This window comes from Pelophylax lessonae, assembly GCF_965119305.1.
Source record: "Pelophylax lessonae genome assembly, chromosome: 12".
Classification (NCBI taxonomy): Eukaryota; Metazoa; Chordata; class Amphibia; order Anura; family Ranidae; genus Pelophylax; species Pelophylax lessonae.
In genome coordinates, this window is record NC_138779.1 from 51,041,667 (window position 1) to 51,061,235 (window position 19,569).

The 19,569-nt window shown below is 42.6% G+C and overlaps 1 protein-coding gene across 4 annotated transcripts in view; it reads left to right on the plus strand.

Annotated features, from left to right (window-relative positions):
* Positions 1 to 19,569, plus strand: part of KIRREL3 (kirre like nephrin family adhesion molecule 3) — a 1,274,477-nt gene that overhangs the window by 1,099,803 nt on the left and 155,105 nt on the right. For all 4 annotated transcript variants that reach the window (XM_082273094.1, XM_082273096.1, XM_082273097.1 and 1 more), the window contains 3 exons: positions 7,940 to 8,088; positions 10,275 to 10,402; positions 11,372 to 11,498. In XM_082273094.1, the coding sequence (XP_082129220.1) occupies positions 7,940 to 8,088; positions 10,275 to 10,402; positions 11,372 to 11,498 (404 nt within the window). The remainder of the gene's footprint in view (positions 1 to 7,939; positions 8,089 to 10,274; positions 10,403 to 11,371; positions 11,499 to 19,569) is intronic.

Consider the following 19,569-nt stretch of genomic DNA (forward strand, 5'->3'; position numbering starts at 1 on the left):
AACAAAAATAAAATGATACAATGTGATACATATAACAAACTTAAACCTGAAATTAAAGGTATGGATATTTTTGCAGTTACCGTACATCTTACATTACAAGGTCCAGCTTTGCTAAAAGCATTCTCTTTTTAGAGGCGGTATAGAGGCACCTTGCAATTACATTCTCACCTGCATGTATGTGGGGGTATGCCTCAAATTTATTTTGGGCTGTGTTCTAAGTAGTTGGGTGTAACTTCAGTTTTTTACTTAACTTTATTATAGTCATATAGAGGACAAAAATTCCCTTTTGTTAAGTATTTTTGGTGACAGGTTTTCTTTAACCACTCTACAACCGCTCACAGTAATACTACTGCGGCAGAGTGGTTCGTTATCGTCCAGCCACGTAGTATTAACGTGATTGGACACTCCCCCTTCTGGGCGGCGCTTGCGCGCCGCCGGAGGCTCGCTCCCGCTGTTTTCATTCACAGCGGGAGTCGGGCCAGGGGAGGAGCAGCGGCGATCGCCGCTGCTCTTACCCGATCGTCGGGGATCGAGTCTGGAGATCCGCCCGCTGTGTGTAAACACAGCGGGTGGATCTCCATAGTGACAGGGAGTGACAGATCAGACTGTTCAGCATAGCTGGACATCCGATCTGTCCATGACTCACTCAGTCACCTCCCCCCCTACACGTCAGTAAGCACCAGGCATACATTAACCCCTCCCGCTCCAATAAAATTAACCCCTTCCCTGCCAGTGTCATTTTTACAGTAACAGTGCATATTTATAGCACTGATTACTGCAGTAATGTCACTGGTACCCCCAAAAGTGTCAAAAATGTCAGTCAGGGGTCCGGTCTGTCCGCCGCAATGTCGCAGTCCCGCAAAAAAAATCGCAGATCGCCGCCATTACTCGTTAAAAAAAAAACACCAAAAATGACAGAAATCTTTCCCTTTGTTAGTAAACGCAATAACTTTTGCGCAAACCAATCAAAATACGCTTATTGCGATTTTTTTTACCAAACATATGTAGCATAAAACAAATTGGCCAAAAATTTTTAAAAAAATTGGTTTTTACATCTTTTTTGGGGGGAATTTCATATAAAAAAATGTTAAAAATATTGTTATTTTTTCAAAATAAATGCTCTTTTTTTGTTTATAGCGCAAAAAGTAAAAATCGCACAGGTGATCAAATACCACCAAAAGAAAGCTCTGTTTGTGGGAAAAAAAGGACGTAAATTTCGTTTGGGTACGGCGTCGCACGACTGCGCAATTGTCAGTTGAAGTCGCACAGCGCCGAATCGCAAAAAGTGGCCTGGACGGAAGACAGCAAAATCCTCCGGTGGTAAAGTGGTTAATGAGACCTCAATGGTCTTAAAAAAAAAAACCTTAGATGTTCGATCTGTCCTCCAATGAAAGTAATGCAATGCAGACAGTGGCATGGGGGCCCGGAAGTGAACAGGAAGGGGAGATTAGCCAGGTGTGCAGATGGCCATGCAGAGCCCAGGAAACATGGCAGGGGGGAGGGGAATTACTTCCATCTGACAGCCAGCTTGTCAGATTTTTACACCTGTTGCCACTGACATACTACATACAGCATTGGCAGTAAAAGGGGTTAAAATACTTTTATTTTCTATGCTTTTAAACTTATTTTTAAGTTTTTTTTTTTTTTTTAAGTTGGTGATAAGGTATAGTAAAGTGAACAGGTTTAAAATTTACTTCTTGTGTCTATAATTTTGGGACCTATTTCCAAGTGCCCTGCAACCCTAATACTTTCAGGCCTGGTTTATTAATATGGATTTAACACAGTTAAAAATGTGTATGCTCAGCCAAAACATTTTTTTGTGTGTTAGAATAAGCAAGAATTAGAATCCCTGGTGTGTTTTTTTTTTTTTTTTTGCAATCTGGGACTCTGCTAGAGAAATATATTTACAATAAAGTTTTTGAGGCTGAAACTCAGTTTCAAAGAGGATCTTCAGGAGGAAAGTAAGCAGCTTTAAATACTATAGATCAGGGATCTTCAAACTATGGCCCTCCAGTTGTTCAGGAACTACAATTCAAATTATGCCTAGTCATGTCTGTGAATGACAGAGTTTTACAATGCTTCATGGGATGTGTAGTTCCGCAAAACAGCTGGAGGGCCGTAGTTTGAGGATCCCTGCTATAGATGCTGACTTTTAAAAAAGTCCACTTATCTGTCCTCACCCAGGCTGATTCTTCGCTGGTATTCTGGTCCCCGGCACTAGCATGTTTTAGTGTGGGAAGCTGGCTGTGACTCCTTGTGGCTTCACAGCCAAGTTCCCGCTACGCTGTGTGAATGGTCCCACAGCCTCCTGGGACCTGTGACATGTTTCAAGAGGTTGTGGCCAGGAAGGGGGGGGGGTGGTGGCGTGTGTGTTTGGGCAGGGGCGTAACTACAGGGGTTGCAATTGCAACTGGGCCCCATGCTCCAGGGGGCCTGTGCGGCTCCCCTGTACACCTGAATAGGAGGGGTGGGCAGTATGTAGAGAAATCACTGTCCTCCTTTTTCCTCCTGTAGCTGCATGAGGAAAATGGAGGAGATGGGTTCCTCTGTATGCTGCCCCCGCCACTCCTTCTATCCAGTTCACTTGTGTTATGCTGTCTCTGGGCCCCCGTGTGCTCCCCTGGTTCCCCCCCACCCACTGTGCTTCCGGCTTCCTCCCTCCCCTCTCCTGCCGGCTGCTGCAGGGGATGTGTCACAATAGAGAACCAGGAAGGGGTCGGTAAATATGTAATTTACCAGCTCCTTCCTTTTCTGAATGGACAGAGTCATAGTCAGTGACATTATAAAAAAATAAAAAATAAAATGATAAAAAATAATCCAAATAAAATACCAAAAAATAAAAACTACTGACACCAGTGGGTTAACTTCCAGGATTGCAAAGGTCACACTTGCGACCGGGCCCTGGCAGTCCACCACCGTGGGGAAGCCCCAAGATGGCAGGAAGGGGGCCCACTGCAGAACTTTTGAAAGCGTCCCACTGCGGGACCGTAATAAAGGGCCTCACAATGTGAGTAATTGCCCCAAGATCAGTGGGAAGAGCCCTAGGCTTGAAGGGAAGGTCCCCCGACCAGAGGCCTGGGGGGCCCTTCATGGTTTCTTGCACGGGGGGGCCTGAAGGTTCTAGTTACGCCTCTGTGTTTGGGGCTCCCAACTTCCAGTGGAATCGCCTGGGGGATCCAACCTAAAGTGGGAGCGGGTACTTACCATGACTAGGTTCCCACTCCCCCACCCCCAAAAATTGTCTAAAAGTGTTGGAGGAGGGGGAAGGATGTGATAAAGCGGAACCTCCCCTTTTAGAGGTTAAGTTCCTCTTTAGGTATTCAAATCTATACCTCAGATATAAAAGAATGACACAGAGAAAAGACGATTTTGTTGGGAAACACAAAGAGTTGAAGGTTTCGTACATACGTGATGTGAAACCATTTAGCCAAAACTGAACACAAACATTCCTTCATAGTAATACCACTTACCTAGTGGCCAATTGGCTAATGAGTGTTTTAATGTGATGCATTAAAGAGACTCAATGTTCTGAGCTAATATGAAATACCGTGAGCATCTAATGAAGGCTTAGTCGCCAAATGTACAAATGTAATGGCCTCGATCAGTAACTGCAGCAGCTTCTACTCTAAACACTTCTCTGTCATTATCGGCATGCAGCTGCTGAATGTCGGAGAATGGTAAAGGGGTCCCTTGTGGGATCCAGTTTCCCCTCTAGAGCAGGCAGTAATGAGTCTTTGCACAATATAAGCTGGAGATAGGAAGCTTTGTTCACAGGAACAGTGGGGCCCGAAAGAAATTGTTTCTGCCTTATCTCACAGCTCTTCAAATGTCATCAATGCTAGAAATTAGAGTGCAGGGTTCTGTAGTAATCACTTTCATATAAAGAGAACTCTGGTCTAATTAAAAACTTAGAGTTTAAATAAACAGCTCATGTACTTTTGCTAGTCAGGGGGTTAGATAAGTGCCATTTATATCAATACAGTATAATAAAAAGAGTGAGCAAACTTGTGGTGGTAAAATAAATATATGTAGAGGTCTCACATGCAACCCTGACATCAGCAGCAGGACCACACCTTATAATCAGTTAAAGTGTTTCTAAGGGAATAAGGTTTTTTACCTTAATGCATTCTATTCTAAACAACCTTCTGGGTGTAGCCCCCTTTATACCTACCTGAGTCCTATCTAAATCTAGCGATGTGCTTGAGAGAAGCTGCTCTACTGCGTCTCTCTTTCGTCATTGGCTAACATAGCAGCGGGAGTCATTGGCTCCTGCTGCTGTCAATCACAGCCAGTGAGCCAATGAGAAGAGAGTGGGGGCAGGGCCAAGCCGCACTCTGTGTGTGAATGGACACATGAACGTGGCTCAGGAGTGAGCTTGCTCGCGTTCCCCCACATCAAAAGGCTTGCTTTTGCAGGCACTCATCAGGGTGGAGGAGCCTGGACCACCGGCGGGAGAGCCAAAAGGAAAAGGATCGGGGCTGCTCTGTGCAAAACTATTGGACAGAGGCGGTAAGTATAACCTATTTGTTATTAAAAAAAAATATATATATATAACCTTTAGAACCACTTTACCCTAATACTACGGATTGCTGAAGAGATTCAACATGAGATAGTCAGAGACTGTAGATAAAACTGTAGAGACTGTAGAAAACTATTGCAGCCGCCACAAGGACTGGTAAGCTAAAGTATGTAACATTTTTATTCTTGGCTTTAGTTACACTTACTTTTTTTCTTCTTTACATGTAAGCAATGCACAAAGGGTTTTGCACTTATTGAACAAATAAAGCAAACAACATTTAATAGTATATTTTACAGACCAAAAAGAGGAAAACTAAAGTTGGCCATACCTGATTCCCTGATCCATACATTTGAAATAGATGGGAAAATCCTTCTGCTGTGCTCTTGTATTCTGCCAGCGGGGAGCTTTCCCCACCAGCAAAATAAAGTAATAAGTGTTGCTGGCTATAGCCATCGGCACTGATCATTTGTGAATAGCCCAACAGGCTGGTTGTACACAAGTCCATCTATAGAATTAGCAAGCCCATACATGGATTGAAATTCGTTCGGTCTTGCTGAACCCACCAAATTTCAATCCGTGTATGGCTTGCTTTAGGCCCCTTTCACACATACGGTCCGTTCAGTTTATTGATTCAGTCACGTCAAAATGTATCAGTTTTTCATCCGTTTTTCATCCATTTTTTCATCCATTTTTCATCAGTTTTTCACCCGTTTTTCGTCCGTTTTTTCATCCATTTTTCATCCATTTTTCACACTTTTTTTTTACATCCACTACTGCAAAAACGGATGAAAAACAGACCGTTTTTTTTTTTTCGTCCGATCCGTTTTTTTGACGGATGAAAAATAGGACATTCATCTGTTCAAAAAAAGGACATTGATGGAAGCGGATGATCATCCGTTGTCATCCGTTTTTACATAGAGATGCATTGATGTCCATTTTTCATCCGTCAACGGATGGATGAAAAACGGACAAACGGACCGTATGTGTGAAAGGGGCCTAAGTGTTAAGGTTTATATACAATTTAACAGTCAAGCACATCTGAAGGAATTAAAAATTGGACCTCTGTAGCAGCCCCTCCTGCTGCATGCACAGCTCAGTGTACAATGTAAAGAAGATTGCAAACAGGCAGGTAAGAACCCTTTATTATAGAAGAGATATAGTATGCAGTACAAAGCCTGCCTGTTTGCACATTTTGATTTTTTTTTTTTTATGTAAATCACTATGAATGTTTATTTACATTTTTGAATATTAAAACAAGTAAACAAACATAAGGTGAAAAATGTGATTTGATGTTTTGATGACGCAAATGATATGTACTTTCTGGCCACTTAAACTTCAGATGAAGCCAATTAGCGCATCTCAAACTCGGATTCATTGATCACACATCTGTCTTAGTCATAGAAACATTTATGAAATCCGCTCAGTTCTACAGAAAAAAGTACAGCAGTGATAAGTCAATCTCTTGGGATAAACACAATACTTGGACTGACTGCTACTACTCGTAGAGTAGATTTATAATATCTAAAATGAAAAAGAGATGGTGTTGGGTCTTCTGACCTTGAATCTGGCTGCTAAAGTCAACACAGGAACCTAGATGTGGCATGTCTTCTATATTGGGCAGTATATATTTGGTAGTCTGTTCACCTGAATGTCATTACCTTTTATTTTTTTCCTGCAGCATGCTACAGTTGGATTTTGGTTTTTGACATGTGTGCTCAGCAGTGTCGGGACAAAGTCATCTAGAGCCCAGGGCAAACATGCCAAACTGCACCCCCCTCAAGATGTATGAGCATTATGTGTCAGCAAAAATTCCCCCCCAAATAAACGAGAATTATTCTGCATGCTGACCCCCTAATCATAAATTCCCCCGGTACAAATCTGTCCCCCTGCTGAAATACCCCCTCTCAGCACAAACCTTTGCCCCATCCCCTAATTCCCCCAATGCAAATGCCCCTCCCCCCCAAAAAAAAGTCAAAAAGTCACCCCTGCTAGATCAAATCCTCTACCCCTCACATTTCCCATCCAAGTACACATCCTCTCTCCCCCCTCCTAGTTCAAATCCACCCCCTAAATTTCCCCTCCAAGCACAAATCCCCCCCTCCAAACAAAAATGTCCCCTTCTAGCACAATTCTCCTCCCGATTCCCCATATCACCTATTCTAACACAACCCCAATCCCCCCTCCTAGCACAAATCATCTTCCCCCATCCCAACACAAATCCCCTTAAATCACCACTCCTAGCAATTCTTGCCCCCTGCCCCCCCCCCAAATTGCCCCTCCCAACACAAATACCCTCCCCCTCAATCTCCTCGCAGTGCCCCCACCTCACATAAAAAAAACCACTGTGCCAAGGGCAGTCCCCCCTCTTGCCCTTCTTGTCCTGGCCCTGGTGCTCAGGCACCAGTACTGTCACAGGGGCTCTACACACATTTTGCACACACACACCCTTGCATCTTACTTGCTGTGTTTGGGGTGGCAGGACAAGGCTTTTTGTGCATTTAGTGGATGCAGGCAATATTTAATGATTTTGCAAGCATTCTGTCGTTACTCTATTGTGAATGCCACCTTAGTGCACTTTCGCTCTATAGCAATTCGTTGTAATGCATTACCGCATGCACCTACACATGCATTAAGTTATAGTAGCCAATTATTTAATATAAGCCACTGAGGTTATGCCATGAATGTTAAGAACTCCCTGCATTTTAAATTTCAGGGAAAACATGTTCACACTTACTGTACTTGTGTGCTTTTCTAAATGAATGGTAATTCAAAGCACAAAGTGCTTTGCCGTAACCTGCAATGAAATGTGTTATACTGCACACATTACTACAATGCAAAGGTGTGAAGTCAGCCTAAAACACACACATTAGTGAGATTATTTGCTATCCAAACATATATACATAAACACAAAAAACAGCTTCCTTTTACAGTATAAGAACATTGTATAAATAGCCACCTCGCTTTAATCGGTGGGTTTAGATTTATGCAATGAGGAATGAAATGGTGTTTAGAAAAGGCTGAACACGAGATGAAGACAATGAAAAAGTAAACATTATTTCAAAAGAAGATAAATCTGATTAAACATTGTTAATTAATTATTATTACTTATTCAACTTTCATTTTTAGCCCCGCTTTTTGTGATGGTTTTAAAAATATTCCTAAACATATAGTGTGACACTTGCAGGCCCAGCGGACATTCCTGAATAATGTCTTTATAGTTGCTGATGGATGATACCCTGCCTGAAATATAGGTCAGCATCCAAGAGTAAATATACAGATCAATAGGGGGGGTGGTGAAAGGGGAAGAAATATCAGCTACTAGGGACAGCTCGAATAACACAGGGGTCTTCTATCTATATCATGTGATCAGGGAATTGGCCTTTAATAGTATTAAGCAGTGCCTCTCTTTGTGTTTTTTAGGTGGGCAAAAGGTGGACAACTCCTGAAGGAGGTGACAGAAGAAACCTTCGAGACAGTTGTGGATTACTCGTTCTTCACTGAGCCGGTGTCGTGTGAGGTCACCAATGCCCTGGGCAGCACCAATGTCAGCAGAACAGTAGATGTATATTGTAAGAGTCTGACCTCTGATCCTTATCCATGTTCACATATTCTTATTGCAATTCCCAGGATAAGCTTCTGTGTCATAAAGCAGAAATGCCTTACAAATTGCACAACCGCAAAAAGGCCTAATTATAAAAGGTTGAAACTGATATTCTGCGTTATCTTTTGTAGAAGATGCAAACAAATTTAACAAGGAGATTGGACAAACTGCAGCAAGATGAGAATCATTTTATTTAACCAAAGTTTATTGAATAGTTACATAGTTAGTGAGGTTGAAAAAAGACATCTGTCCATCCAGTTCAACCTATGATGTGTGTGTGTGTTTGCTTTTAACCGTACATTGTATACCCCTGTATGTTGTGGTCTCTAAGGTGCCCATCTAATCGTTTTTTGAAACTATCAATGCTCCCTGCTGATACGACTGCTTACCGCTCTTACAGTGAAGAACCCCTTACTCACTTTAAGGTTAAACCGCCTTTCCTCTAGTTTTAGTGAGTGGCCACGTGTCTTATTGTATTCCCTTTCTCTGAATAGTTTGTTCCTTATACTCGGGTCACCAGTACAGTATTTGTACATTGATATCATATCCCCCCTCAATCGTCTCTTCTCCAGAGAGAAAAGGTTCAGTGCTTGTAGTCTTTCCTCATAGCTGATGTCCTCCATTCCCCTAATTATTTTTGTTGCCCTTCTCTGGACTCTTTCCAGTTCCAGCACATCCGTCCTGAGGACCGGTGCCCAGAACTGGACAGCATACTCCAGGTGTGGCTGGACCAGAGTTTTGTAGAGTGGGAGAATAATCTCTTTATTTCTGGAGTTAATCCCCTTTTTAATACATCACAGTATTCTGTTGGCTTTGCTTGCAGCGGCTTGGCATTGCATGTCATTGCCAAGCCTGTTGTCTACCAGTACCCCCAAGTCTTTTTCCATCCTAGACTCACCCAGAGGTTCCCCCCCTAGTGAGTAGCTTGCTTTCTGGTTTCTGGCCCCCAAGTGCATTACTTTACATTTTTCAACATTAAACCTAGGCTCCCCAGTGTAGTAGAAGAAGAAATTGAACACCCAAATCAAAAACTTTTCTTATTGGCTATGTTGAGCAATGAGCAATTAATGTCATTCTCCAGAGTGGATAAAAGGATTGGCCTTTCTTTATGTTTGTTGACCACTGCTGGAGAAAGATTGTGTACTTGTTCCCGATTTGGGTACCCAGGGGGAACTTATTATTGGTGTTATTATGGAATTTGAACAAACCTGTAATTCTAAAATTGACAAACCACCAGTCTTTGAAGGTCAAACCAGAGTGCCAGAATGTCTAGAAAAGAAGGGTTGAGGTCAGCCAGAGGGTTTCCAACATATAATGATGTGAACGGGTGATTATTTGGGGTCAAGCCGAGTACCTAACCAGCCGAGTGTCTACACCAACATAGAGAGCTGAAACAAATTGAATGCAAAGATTAGGACAAATGGAGTTCCCTTTGCACCAGGTCAGATAAGATCAGAATCACTGAAGACAAACCAAAATTGCTCCTTAGCCAAAGTGCACTGGAAAGTAGTCAATCAAACATTTGCAGTCTGGTGCCCCACTGAAAGTTGAATGGCCATTCGCTAAGTGTGCTGACATTTGCAAAGGCATTAATATCCACTGACAGGCATGTCCATGCACTGATGCACACAATTCATATGGCATTAGCAAACTTGTACAAAGGCTACAACGTGCACTATCTGAGTCACAGGAAAGTAGGCAGAGTATGAGTGGCCCACCAAAACATACCAGGAAGGAGAATAACTGTCAGCTACCTTATCCAACAAATGACCAATTTACTGTTGTCCAGATGATGAAGGACCATCAGATGACAAAACCTGATAAACAGGAAGAAGGTGAGTGTCTTAAAGCAGCTTGGGAGAAGGGGGCAAGGGAGCCAGATCACCCCAAGCAAAAGGAACCGACCATTTTCATCTTCACTGGTTTGCCAAAAAGGGCACATTGTCCATTCCCTCAAATAAAATATAAATAATGAGAATTTCCCCTGTTAATAAATAGGCTCCCGCCACTTCTATACCAGCACTGCAAATTCATCTTTGTAGTTTTTGTGCTACATTGTATTCATTTGTAATATATAACAAAATATCCATTCCACCAACAACACACTGTGTTCCAAAATATCTTAAAGTGTCTCACTGTTGCTGATTACTCCAGTTGGACCTAGGATGACATCAGAACCAGAATCCGTTACTGTGGACCTTGGATCTGAAGCCACCTTTCACTGTGCATGGACTGGTAATCCGTCGCTGACCATTGTCTGGATGAAGCGTGGATCTGGAGTGGTATGTACATACTGTGTAGCGTTGATGTTTATCTGCATAGATGACCACAGATGTTGATTTATTTAAATAGTGCCTGGGTAAAGTGAACAATTGTATTGTAGGACATGGTGACATCACTCCTGGCAACTTCCTGAAACTCTAATTTGGATGTCTTATACACAGAGTGACTATTTCAGTATAAACCATATCAAGTGATTTTATCAGCTCTGTCAGTAAAATATTCAGCCCTATTTATTGGTCTGGGTTATATTGTAAAAAATATTCTATAGAGGCCTAAGAGGGCTACCAATGCATGGGCCACTGACTTATTAAACCAGAAACCCAGACTAGTTGTGTGTCTATCTGTCCTGCTTCAGCTACGTATATATATATATATATATATATATATATATATTTTTTTTTTTTTTTTTTTATAGATTGGACAGAGCTTAAATGGTTTGTTGTTTTTTTTATGCATTTGCCCTTTGGAAAATTGTTCTTAATTTCCTGTTCTGTTGATAACTATCATAACCAAAATGTGATGGAAGGTCCCTCTAGTCGGGACACAAACAGAGATAACAACTTGATGGTAATTCTAACCTTTCTTCCATCTATCAAAAATAAAAGTGGGCTTTTAGAGTCAAAGGGAGTGGTGCTTTTCCATTCCTACTCATGCCATTGACATACTATGAAGGTGTGGACTTTTTCAGGTTGCAGTTTTCCTAAATCTTGCAAATGTGTTGGACTGTGTGAGGAATTTAAACAGCTTTTATTTACACAAATAAATGTGATTTCTCAGAAATTCATGTCAGGTTATATCATGCTAACAATTTAGAGGTGAACTGCACTCTGCAGAGTCACTTAATAAGGCAGCACAAAGTATAGTGATTACAGTGCAAAGGGTACATTCCTGGATTTACCAAATGTTATTTACTGCAGATCTGAACTCTAGATAAATAAATCTGAAAGGTAACTTTTTTTGTATCACAGGTGTTAAGTAATGAAAACTCCTTGACTCTGAAAAACGTGCGTCAGGAGGATGCTGGGAAATATGTGTGCCGTGCTGTGGTTCCTCGGGTGGGCGCTGGTGAGAGGGAGATCACCCTGACAGTGAATGGTAAGAATTCACAATTTTACAATTTTGCCGTCATGGAACAGGGGGTGACAGTGGTTTTCAGCATTGTCACACTTTGAATGACAATTGCGTGGTCATGCAACTCTGTACCTAACTTGTGATCATTTTTTTGAGACAGATAGAGCTTTCTTTTGGTGGTATTTAATAACCACTGTTTTTTTTTTTTATCTTTTGCTAAACAAAAAAGACTGAACATTTTTGGGGAAAAAAAACTTTTCTTACTTTCTGCTATACAATTTTGTAAATAAGTAACTTTTCTCCTTCACTGATGAGGCTACATTGATGGGCACTGGGAGGAGGCACTGGTGGGCACTGATAGGTGGCACTAATAGGCTGCACTGATGATAATCAGGGTACCAGAGGCATAACTAGAACCTTCAGGGCCCCGATGCAAGAAACCATGGACCCCTGGCCCAGTTCTTCCCAATGATTGCGGGGACCTCTATTACGGTCCCGCAGCGGGACCCTTTCACAAGTTCTGCAGTGGGCCCCCTTCCTGCCATCTTGGGGCCTCCACATGGTGGTGGAATGCCAGGGCCCAGTTGCAAGTGTGACCTTTGTGATCCTGGAAGTTCACCCACTGGTGTCAGTAGTTTTTATTTTTTGGTATTTTAATTGTATTATTTTTTCTCATTTTATTTATTTATTTTTTTACAATGTCACTGACTATGACTTTGTCCATTCAGAAAAGGAAGGAGCTGGTAAATTACATATTTACTGACCCCTTCCTGGTTCTCTATTGTGACACATCCCCTGCAGGAGCCGGCAGGAGAGGGAAGGGAGCACAGTGCGGAGGGGGGGGGGGGGACCAGGGGAGCACACAGAGCGCATACAAGTGAACTGGATAGGAGGAGTGGCGGGGGCAGCATACAGAGGAACCAATCTCCTCCCTTTTCCTCCTGCAGCTACAGGAGGAAAATGGGACAGTGATGTCTCTACATGCTGCCCCCGCCGCCCCTCCTTTCCAGGTGTACAGGGGAGATGCACAGGCCCCCTGGAGCATGGGGCCCAGTTGCAATTGCAACCCCTGCAACCCCTGTAGTTAAGCCCCTGCAGGGTACTGATATCAGTGTAAATGTCTGCTGTCAGAAATGCCAGTTCCTGGCAAGTTTGTTATAAAATGATCAGCTGTGATTGGACACAGCTTATCGCATGGTAAAGGGCCACTGTGTTTGGCCATTTACCACTATCTGTGATCAGCTGTATCCGAAGGACACAGCTGATCAAAGAGCACGCAAGTTGCGCCCCCCCAGGGTGGGGCAAGGGGGGATGGTTCTGGGAGGACATCCATGGATGCCCTCCCAGAAGTGGATGATCACACTGTAGCCATCTTTTGGCTATGGAGCTGTCAGGAACCGGTTATGTGGAACTGATTCTTGAACAAGGACCTTCATGATAGGTTCATCATGAGTTATTTTATCCTCTTGACTCCAGCCGTGCACATATATGTGGCCCTGTTAAAACAACTGAGAGCACGCTACCTGTGTGGTAGCTGCTGAGGATCAGTAAGCTCCGGATGCATACTTGCGATCAGGAGCTTTCCAATCAGACAGCCAATCACAGCAGTTACATGACCTGAATGCCCACCTCCGCCTCCCAGCTTTTAGAACTCTTAAAGAGCCGGGTTGCTGAACGGGTTAATCTGCAATAGATTAAAGGGTGGTGGTGCCGACAGCAGAGCAGCTGAACCTTCCTTTCAGTCTTGCACAGTTGTATTGGCTCCTCTGCTGTGCTTACTCTGATTTCATTGCACACTGAGAGATGCAGCAAGTCAGATAGAGCCCACCTCATTTCCTGGCTGAACAACATCCAGCATTATCCAGCTTTTTCCACAGCCTGACTGCCCAACCCTTTCATTTGTTGGATTTCAGTTCTTTCAATCATGGAGGCTCAGCATCACATATGGTCAATATCTAGGCTGGCCTATGTGTGAATGACTAGAAACATTCACTCCTACAGGCTGAAACCCAGCCCTCAAGGAATTTTTATATTTGCACAAGTCCTGCCAGGAAGTAGCCCACTGCTTGCATTAGGGCTGAGGGTTCTTAAGAGGAGTACTGAGGCCGGGTGCTGTGATGCTTTCAGGAAGCTATGTATAGCACTCTACTAGCCCCTCCCACTTGCCATTATTTGTCTGCATAGAGAAGCATAGAGGCCCAGTGATGATGTTAATAATTCTAAAATAAGAAATAGATAAAAAAAAAAAAAGTGACAGAGCTGATATAAACCAACCTAACTTTCAGGTGACACCACTTTGTGTGAAATATAAGATTCAGCAGTATCACTCCACCAGACGTTGCCTATGACTGAAATATTATTTGGGTGATACATTACCCAACCTTACGCTGCATTCAGTAAAAGTTGAAGGAAAGCTTTACATGCAGTAAAGTCATCTGAAGGTGCTAAACATGTGTCTGATCTTTTAAAGCCATGTATTTTTTTATTTTTTTTACTAAGCAGATCATTGTCTGTATATGATGACTGTGTTGTAAATCTGCTCTATGCCTTGAAAAAGATGTTTTATACTTTTATTTCTTTCAGCAAGGCAGATTTAGCTAGCTTTTTAATATTAGAGATGTGCTTATGATTTCATTAAATAGGAAGAAAACCATTTTCCTGGGTTCTGCAGTGCTTGATAGTAATCAGCTTCCACCATTAAAGAAAGGCTTTATTCTGTATAAAGATGGAGGTGCAGTCAGCCTGATTGGAAAGGAAATGGTGTTATGTACTACTGTGTTATAAAACTAATGCAACTTCCTAAATATAGACAGATAGGAAATATTCTACATATCAAGAGCTCCTCTCCTGTGCCCGAGACCCCCTCCCATATTGCAGGCTCATGCTGTATATTCAGCTCTAACAAGGAGTTCTACCTGACCCTCCACTATCCCAAAGTCTAATGACAACACATTGGCTGCCTCTTGCTGCATTGTGATTGGATTGCGGAATGAGGGTAGGGTTGCTGGATTTCCTCACACAGCTGTCCAAGATGGTGGCACCCAGCAGTGGGAACAAAAGGCAGCCATGTGAATTATTTTCATTTAAACTTGTTTTATTTGTTAACAGGATATATTTTCCGTACCAGCTTAGATACAGTGCCCTGCGAAAGTATTCGGCCCCCTTGAACTTTGCAACCTTTTGCCACATTTCAGGCTTCAAACATAAAGATATAAAACTGTAATTTTTTGTGAAGAATTAACAACAAGTGGGACACAATCATGAAGCGGAACAAAATTTATTGGATATTTCAAACGTTGTTAACAAATAAAAAACTGAAAAATTGGGCATGCAAAATGATTCAGCCCCTTTACTTTCAGTGCAGGAAACTCTCTCCAGAAGTTCAGTGAGGATCTCTGAATGATCCAATGTTGACCTAAATGACTAATGATGATAAATAGAATCCACCTGTGTGTAATCAAGTCTCCGTATAAATGCACCTGCACTGTGATAGTCTCAGAGGTCCGTTTAAAGCGCAGAGAGCATCATGAAGAACAAGGAACACACCAGGCAGGTCCGAGATACTGTTGTGGAGAAGTTTAAAGCCGGATTTGGATACAAAAAGATTTCCCAAGCTTTAAACATCCCAAGGAGCACTGTGCAAGCGATAATATTGAAATGGAAGGAGTATCAGACCACTGCAAATCTACGAAGACCTGGCCGTCCCTCTAAAATTTCAGCTCATACAAGGAGAAGACTGATCAGAGATGCAGCCAAGAGGCCCATGATCACTCTGGATGATCTTCAGAGATCTACAGCTGAGGTGGGAGACTCTGTCCATAGGACAACAATCAGTCGTATACTGCACAAATCTGGCCTTTATGAAAGAGTGGCAAGAAGAAAGCCATTTCTTAAAGATATCCATAAAAAGTGTAATTTAAAGTTTGCCACAAGCCACCTGGGAGACACACCAAACATGTGGAAGAAGGTGCTCTGGTCAGATGAAACCAAAATCGAACTTTTTGGCAACAATGCAAAACGTTATGTTTGGCGTAAAAGCAACACAGCTCATCACCCTGAACACACCATCCCCACTGTCAAACATGGTGGTGGCAGCATCATGGTTTGGGCCGGCTTTTCTTCAGCAGAGACAGGGAAGATGGTTAAAATTGATGGGAAGATGGATGGAGCCAAATACAGGACCATTCTGGAAGAAAACCTGATGGAGTCTGCAAAAGACCTGAGACTGGGACGGAGATTTGTCTTCCAACAAGACCATGATCGAAAACATAAAGCAAAATCTACAATGGAATGGTTCACAAATAAACATATCCAGGTGTTAGAATGGCCAAGTCAAAGTCTAGACCTGAATCCAATCAAGAATCTGTGGAAAGAACTGAAAACCGCTGTTCACAAATGCTCTCCATCCAACCTCACTGAGCTTGAGCTGTTTTGCAAGGAGGAATGGGCAAAAATTTCAGTCTCTCGATGTGCAAAACTGATAGAGACATACCCCAAGCGACTTACAGCTGTAATCGCAGCAAAAGGTGGTGCTACAGTACAAAGTATTAACTTAAGGGGGCTGAATAATTTTGCACGCCCAATTTTTCAGTTTTTTATTTGTTAAAAAAGTTCGAAATATCCAATAAATTTAGTTCCACTTCATGATTGCGTCCCACTTGTTGTTGATTCTTCACAAAAAATTACAGTTTTATATCTTTATGTTTGAAGCCTGAAATCTGGCAAAAGGTCGCAAAGTTCAAGGGGGCCGAATACTTTCGCAAGGCACTGTAGATCAGAAAGGTGACAGGTTATCTTAAATGCTGTACTCCAGGCAAACCTCTAAATATGCAGATAAAAGAAAAAAAAAAAAAAACATATATGGGAGATGTTTTATCTATCAAATGATTTCGATTTCTGACCTGTCTGGTAGGACAGGAGAGCTTTCTTTGATTTTTTTCTGTTGCAGTTCAGTAACACTTCCAGGTCCCTGTCCCTGCAACTAGACAGTGAAAGGTGAAGCAGCCACTAATGAGCTTCTCTTCTCTCTCCTCCTTTCAGAATGTTCTTTGTTAGCATGGGAGCACTGCAGCACAACTACCTGTTGGCCTCTTGTGCTGCTTCGCCATCTCGTAGTCTGAGCTTTGCTGTACAAGGGGTTGAAATCAAGTCCTATTAGGCATTTACACTGCTTGCATTAAATCAAATACATGTAGTGATGTATTATCAAATACAGAACTGAATTAATGTGCATCAATTATATCTGCCTGAAGTTTAGGTTTATTCTACACTCCAAAATAATGTGAGAGGTCTGATTGGTTGCTATGGCCAGTGTGGATACCTGCTTCCGCAATAGTTACAGGCTGTTGCTGTGATAGTAAAGGTTATTCATCAGTGCAGGGTCCTGCGTGATGTGTGGATGCAGAGTGTCGGCCTGTTCACCATCTGGACATATCTGCGGTGGCTCTCAGGCAATTACAGTCTACGTGGTGTTAGATTTGTGCTCATGAAGCCTCCAGTATTTGTCACATATTTTTCCAGTTTTCTAATCTCGCTGGAGGGTGAAACTATGACGCTAAAATCGCAGTTCCTCGCTGTCTGTCACGTTCTGCTAAAACACTTTCTCTCATCAATCCCCTTTCTCACAGAATCATATTCCTGGTCTAGGACAGATCAATAGCCAGAGCTGAACATGAAGGATTCAAGTGGTTTTCTACCGGATAACACACATCAACATCAACACTTTTTCCTCCTTACAAAAGGAAGAGCAATTAATATTTACATCCAACCCCTAGCAGCCCCTAGTTACTGTATAAACCTTGTTCTGGATGATGATTCTGGTTTTACTAAGCACATACAACCCAACTTAATATTTAGATTTGAAAAGTAAAATAGAAATCGCGCAATGGCGCACAATAAAGCAGACTTCAGAGAAAGATGCAAAGCAAAAATATGTCATGTGCAGCAATCGCAGTGTGCAGCCTGCATGAATTGCCTGCATGTCTCCTACATATCTGAGCTCTGATCATCTGCTTCATCGAGCTGACTGACAGAAAAGCTTAAAGCATTTGTGAAGTCTGTTCTGAAAAAGTAGGCTGCTAGATTGTTTCAGGCAAAACACTTTTATATACAGTATCTCACAAAAGTGAGTACACCCCTCACATTTCTGTAAATATTTTATTTTATCTTTTCATGTGACAACACTGACGAAATTACACCTTGCTACAGTTTAAAGTAGGGAGTGTACAGCTTGTATAACAAGGGAAAATTTGCTGTCCCCGCATAATAACTCAACACACAGCCATTAATGTCTAAACCGCTGGCAACAAAAGGGAGTACAAACCCTTAAGTAAAAATGTCCAAATGAGCTCAATTAGCCATTTTCCCTCCCCGGTGTCATGTGACTCATTAGTGTTACAAGGTCTCAGGCGTGAATGGGGAGCATGTGAGTTAAATTTGGTGTTATCGCTCTCACTCTCTCATACTGGTCACTGAAAGTTCAACATGGTACCTCATGGCAAAGAACTCAGAGGATCTGATAAAAAAAGAATTGTTGCTCTACATAAAGATGGCCTAGGCTATAAGAAAATTGCCAAGACCTTGAAACTGAGCTGCAGCATGGTGGCCAAGACCATACAGCGGTTTAAAGAGGCAGGTTCCACTTAGAACAGGCCTCGCCATGGTCGACTAAAGAAGTTCAGTGCAGGGACTCAGCGTCATATACAGAGGTTGTCTTTGGGAAATAGACGTATGAGTGCTGCCAGCATTGCTGCAGAGGTTGAAGGGGTGGGGGGTCAGTCTGTCAGTGCTCAGACCATATGCCTCACACTGCATCAAATTGGTCTGCATGGCCCAGAAGGAAGCCTCTTCTAAAGATGATGCACAAGAAAGCTCTCAAACAGTTGGCTGAAGACAAGCAGACTAAGGACAAGGATTACTGGAACCATGTCCTGTGGTCTGATGAGACCAAGATAAACTTATTTGGTTCAGATGGTGTCAAGCGTGTGTGGCGGCAACCATGTGAGACTTACAAAGACAAGTGTGTCTTGACTACAGTCAAGCATGGTGGTGGGAGTGTTATGGTCTGGGGCTGCATGAGTGCTGCCAGCACTGGGGAGCTACAGTTCATTGAGGGAACTATGAATGCCAACATGTACTGTGACATACTGAAGCAGAGCATGGTTCCCTCCCTTCAGAGACTGGGCCACAGGGCAGTATTCCAACATGATAACGACCCCAAACACATCACCAAGATGACCACTGCCTTGCTAATGAAACTGAGGGTAAAGGTAATGGACTGGCCAAGCATGTCTCCAGACCTAAACCCTATTGAGCATCTGTGGAGCATCCTCAAATGGAAGGTGGAGGAGCACAAGGTCTCCAACATCCACCAGCTCTGTAATGTCATCATGGAGGAGTAGAAGAGGACTCCAGTGGCAACCTGTGAAGCTCTAGTGAACTCCATGCCCAAAAGGGTTAAGGTAGTGCTGGAAAATAATGATAGCCACGCAAAATATTGACACTTTGGGCCCAATTTAGACATTTTTACTTAGGGGTGTACTCACTTTTGTTGCCAGCGGTTTAGACATTAATGGCTGTGTGTTGAGTTATTTTGAGGTGACATCAAATTTACACTGTTATACAAGCTGTACACTCACTACTTTACAGCATTATAGCAAAGTGTCATTTCTTCAGTGTTGTCACATGAAAAGATATAATAAAATATTTACAAAAATGTGATATATATTCGCCGTTAACAGAGCACCACAATTCAGGCAAATAGCTTGAATTTATTCTAATTTAGTGGTCACGTGGCCTTGGGTCTCAGTTCCGATCACCTCTGTGGTGGGGGGGGTTGAGCATGTTTAGATAGGAGGCATCCAGTTGCCAGTCCTATAATGCTGACCACCAGTCGCCACTTTCATAATGTGGATCACAGGATGGCCACGGGAATGCTGTGCAGCGGCAACGCATCCTTTAACCACTTCAGCTCTGGAAGGTTTTACCCCCTTCCTCACCAGGCCACATTTTGGGATATGACACTGCATTGCTTTAACTGACAATTGAGTGGTTGTGCGACACTGTACTCAAATAAAATTGATGTCCTTTTTTCCCA